The sequence below is a fragment of the Opisthorchis viverrini genome (assembly GCF_000715545.1).
Source record: "Opisthorchis viverrini unplaced genomic scaffold opera_v5_248, whole genome shotgun sequence".
In the NCBI taxonomy this organism is placed as follows: Eukaryota; Metazoa; Platyhelminthes; class Trematoda; order Opisthorchiida; family Opisthorchiidae; genus Opisthorchis; species Opisthorchis viverrini.
The window spans coordinates 480,167-483,512 of NW_008751903.1; the positions used below are offsets into that span (position 1 = coordinate 480,167).

Consider the following 3,346-nt stretch of genomic DNA (forward strand, 5'->3'; position numbering starts at 1 on the left):
ATGTCTGTCACAATCAATCGATATTCTATTTATATGCGATCTTCGAATTGCATCGGTTTTTCTCATATTAGTGCGGTCATTTTCGTCTGATAGCCTGCGATCTTCGAATTGCATCGGTTTTTCTCATATTAGTGCGGTCATTTTCGATTATCTGATAGCCCGTTAAACTTGTTCGGGTGTGCCAACGCATCGGTCTAATATTTTAACCCATTATTGTTCATGTTTTCTGCCCAATTCAGTCCGAACCGGTCTGTCCAAGTCCACTGGCTCTATTGGCGAAGACGTGTCAAAGCATCGGCCAAATGATGGAAGCTAGTGTGAATGGTCTGGCCCCAACACAGCCTGCTGGGACTTTACAGCGGTCGGCTATCAACTGTTCCGGTCCTGGTACTCAACTCAGCCCAACAGCCTCCACAAAACACAGCAAGATTAAAACTCACAGTCCGACGGAATCAAAGCCGACAGTCAACGCCAAGCGACCCGTTACTGGACGTACAAAATGGATGAAACCGGATGGTTTGTCCGCGGCTAGTAATCCTGTGAATGGGCTATCCCCACCGACGACACTTCATGGCGATCCCGTATCGTCCTCGCGTCAGTCAGCTCCACCCAGAGTGCCTATGGCTGGATCGATAGACGGGGTACCTGTTTCACAAAGAGCGACATTACAACACTGCGCAAAGTTTCCGAGCTTCTCCTGCCCAAGTAATGGACTAACAATTCATTCCATGGCAAACAAACCGTGCACCAATGACTTTACGCGTACATCTAACCTGGCTGCCGAGACACAGACCACGTCGAATGCGTTAGCTCAGTTAGCCCGCCTCTCATCTAGTCTTTCCTTACCCGAATCGCCACAAGCTCACACGGGCGCCGGCTTAGACAACCCAACGAACAAGGGCCGTTTCCATTGGACCGAACCACTGCGGGTGCAGACGGGGGTGAAACGAGCGCGACGATTCAGTGGGCCTAAATGTTACACGAATGCTTCTTCATCCATGTCTGGCAATTCCGCAACTATTCCCAGAAAAATTACACGCGAGACGCTATACCACTCTCAGCCGTACAGTGACTCGAACAATGGTGCCAGCTATTCACGCCTGGTGAATCCTTCTGGTTCTCCAAACAACTGTCAACCCACAGTGAGTCCTCAGTCCACCGCAAATTCTCGATGTTCCACCAACTTTCCTGCATTCACGTCGTCTTGGTTAGCGTTCACACAATTTATGCAGCAGCTCATGGAGCAGAAGGACAACAGCGCGCAGATGAGTAGCGCTCAAAACCAGGAGGTATTTTTCTACGGTTTGGCACGAAGTTTTATGGATTTATTCTATGCACGATTGATGAGCACACAGTCATCGACGCCCAACACTTCCGTCGGCTACCATGCTCCGAAAGATACTACTTCTACGTCCCAGACGTCAGTGCTTAATAGTAGTAACCCTGGACAAGTGCTCTCAAATCCACTGGGATTCATGACCAAACCTGGTCCCATCGAATCCGAACGTTTGAACGCCTCTGATCCTCTGAGTAGCAAATGTTTCCTATGCGGACATCAGTGCTCCAGTCAAACTGAACTCTGTCTTCACGTCTACTCTCATCTACTCATGTCCGAAAAAGAACAGACCGGTAGATCGGAAATTGCAGGCGTGTTTCGGAATGGCGTTAATGCGGAATTTACAGATCCCAAACCGCATTTTAATACCGCTTATCCGTACCCTGCATCGGTCTCACCAACGGACAGGAATCTCTACACTGGGAACTGCGATTCCAACCGACCGGCCCCCTTTAACCTCCTCACAGCACCGAGCTACTTGAGTGAATGGATATCATCAAAACAACAAAGAGATTTCGGTCTTCCCTACGCGTCATCAAATCCGCCCGAGACACCTCATCATGCGTCATCTGTTCCCAATGACAACTCACCCGCGTTTTCCGGTTCCAAACCAGCCCTCGTGGATAGTGGACTGCATGCCTACTGGCTAAAACTGCTTTCCACCTACACCCAGACATCTCCGAACGCGAAATATCCTGACCCGATTTTACAGCGTTTGGTGGATAGCAAATTCCCCACCCCAAACCCCACGTTGAGCAGCAGTCCCAACACCAGTACATCTCCCCCAGTCGGCACGAACAATGACAATAACAGTTACACCTTGAGTAACAATAATCACGGTTTGTGGAATCCCCTCATGTTCCCATTTTTCACACCTAACAATTCCCCACTAACTCTCTATCCGAAAGTCTGATTGGATTCGGTGAACACCTTCCCTTTTCCATCACAGCCACATACCCATCTCTGAGATTTTGTTACATTTTATGCCCTTTGCTTGTTCATTCCTCACTGATTTCTCACGCACCCCACCCCCCGCCCGCACAGTCATTGGATATTTTCTGGTTGCCGGACTATTTTTCTCCCCAATTGTGATCGAGCCTCAGGTAATTGTACACACACACACACACACACACCAACACCACTAGGCCACCTCTACATTGTGATGATGGATGTTTTTGCTGACCCCTGATGATTTCGCAGAACTTCTTGTGTTGCTCGTCGCCGGCTACCCGCGCGACCAATTGCCCCGCCCCCGTTGCTATCTTATACCCTAGAGACGGCGGGAAAAGTCAATCATGTACCATAAACCTGTGTTTTGGCACCACGTTCCGTTTGTACCGAACAAAGTCACAATTTACTATCAATTCAAAAAAAACTTATTCGGGCTTTCAGTGAGTTTGTGACTTTTTTCGAAATGCATCAGTGGCAATATCGTGAAGCTGCTATTCTCACGGATGGAGGGGTAACCCTTGGGTAACCTTGGCTTACGGCAGATCTCTTTCTCAGGAGTTAGTTACTGAAGCCAATCGAAGTGTTGCCAGAAACTTGGCCCTTCATGTAAGTACAGATGGATTGTATTTGCTAACTGGTCGCTCGGAGAAACGGAAAAAACTATTGGGAAACTGGTGTTGAAAGTGGCAAAAAGTATCTGAACTAAATACGCCGTGGCTTGGTAGTACATAGCGGATAAGGTTAATCTGGTAAGAAATCACGTCGGATTGAACAAACAAGCACAAATCCGGTGCCCATTAGCCGCACAACGCCCTCAGCTGAAAAAAACCTCTACGTGTGGTGTAACACCTTTTGCGGCTAAATGTTGCATTTTGTTGCGTACGGGCTCAAACCAAAAACCATTTAATCTACGCACACATTTTTGAAGCTCACCAAATTTCATTGTCCACTGACGAAACTCAACCCCTGGCGGAATAGTTTCCCAGCATCGCTGAGACCCCAGGATGCCTAAATGGGGCTCAAAAGTTTGAACTGGTACTCTTAATTCACTTGCCCGAT

General features: G+C 48.2%; 1 protein-coding gene across 1 annotated transcript in view; it reads left to right on the forward strand.

The window, feature by feature from the left end:
- The window catches only part of T265_14713 (hypothetical protein), a gene marked incomplete at both ends in the record, with an annotated part of 30,377 nt that extends 27,541 nt beyond the window's left edge, over nucleotides 1–2,836 (forward strand). The window contains one exon of the mRNA XM_009174905.1: nucleotides 240–2,836. Coding sequence (XP_009173169.1) covers nucleotides 240–2,249 — 2,010 coding nt within the window. The remainder of the gene's footprint in view (nucleotides 1–239) is intronic.
- Nucleotides 2,837–3,346: the final 510 nt, after the last annotated feature.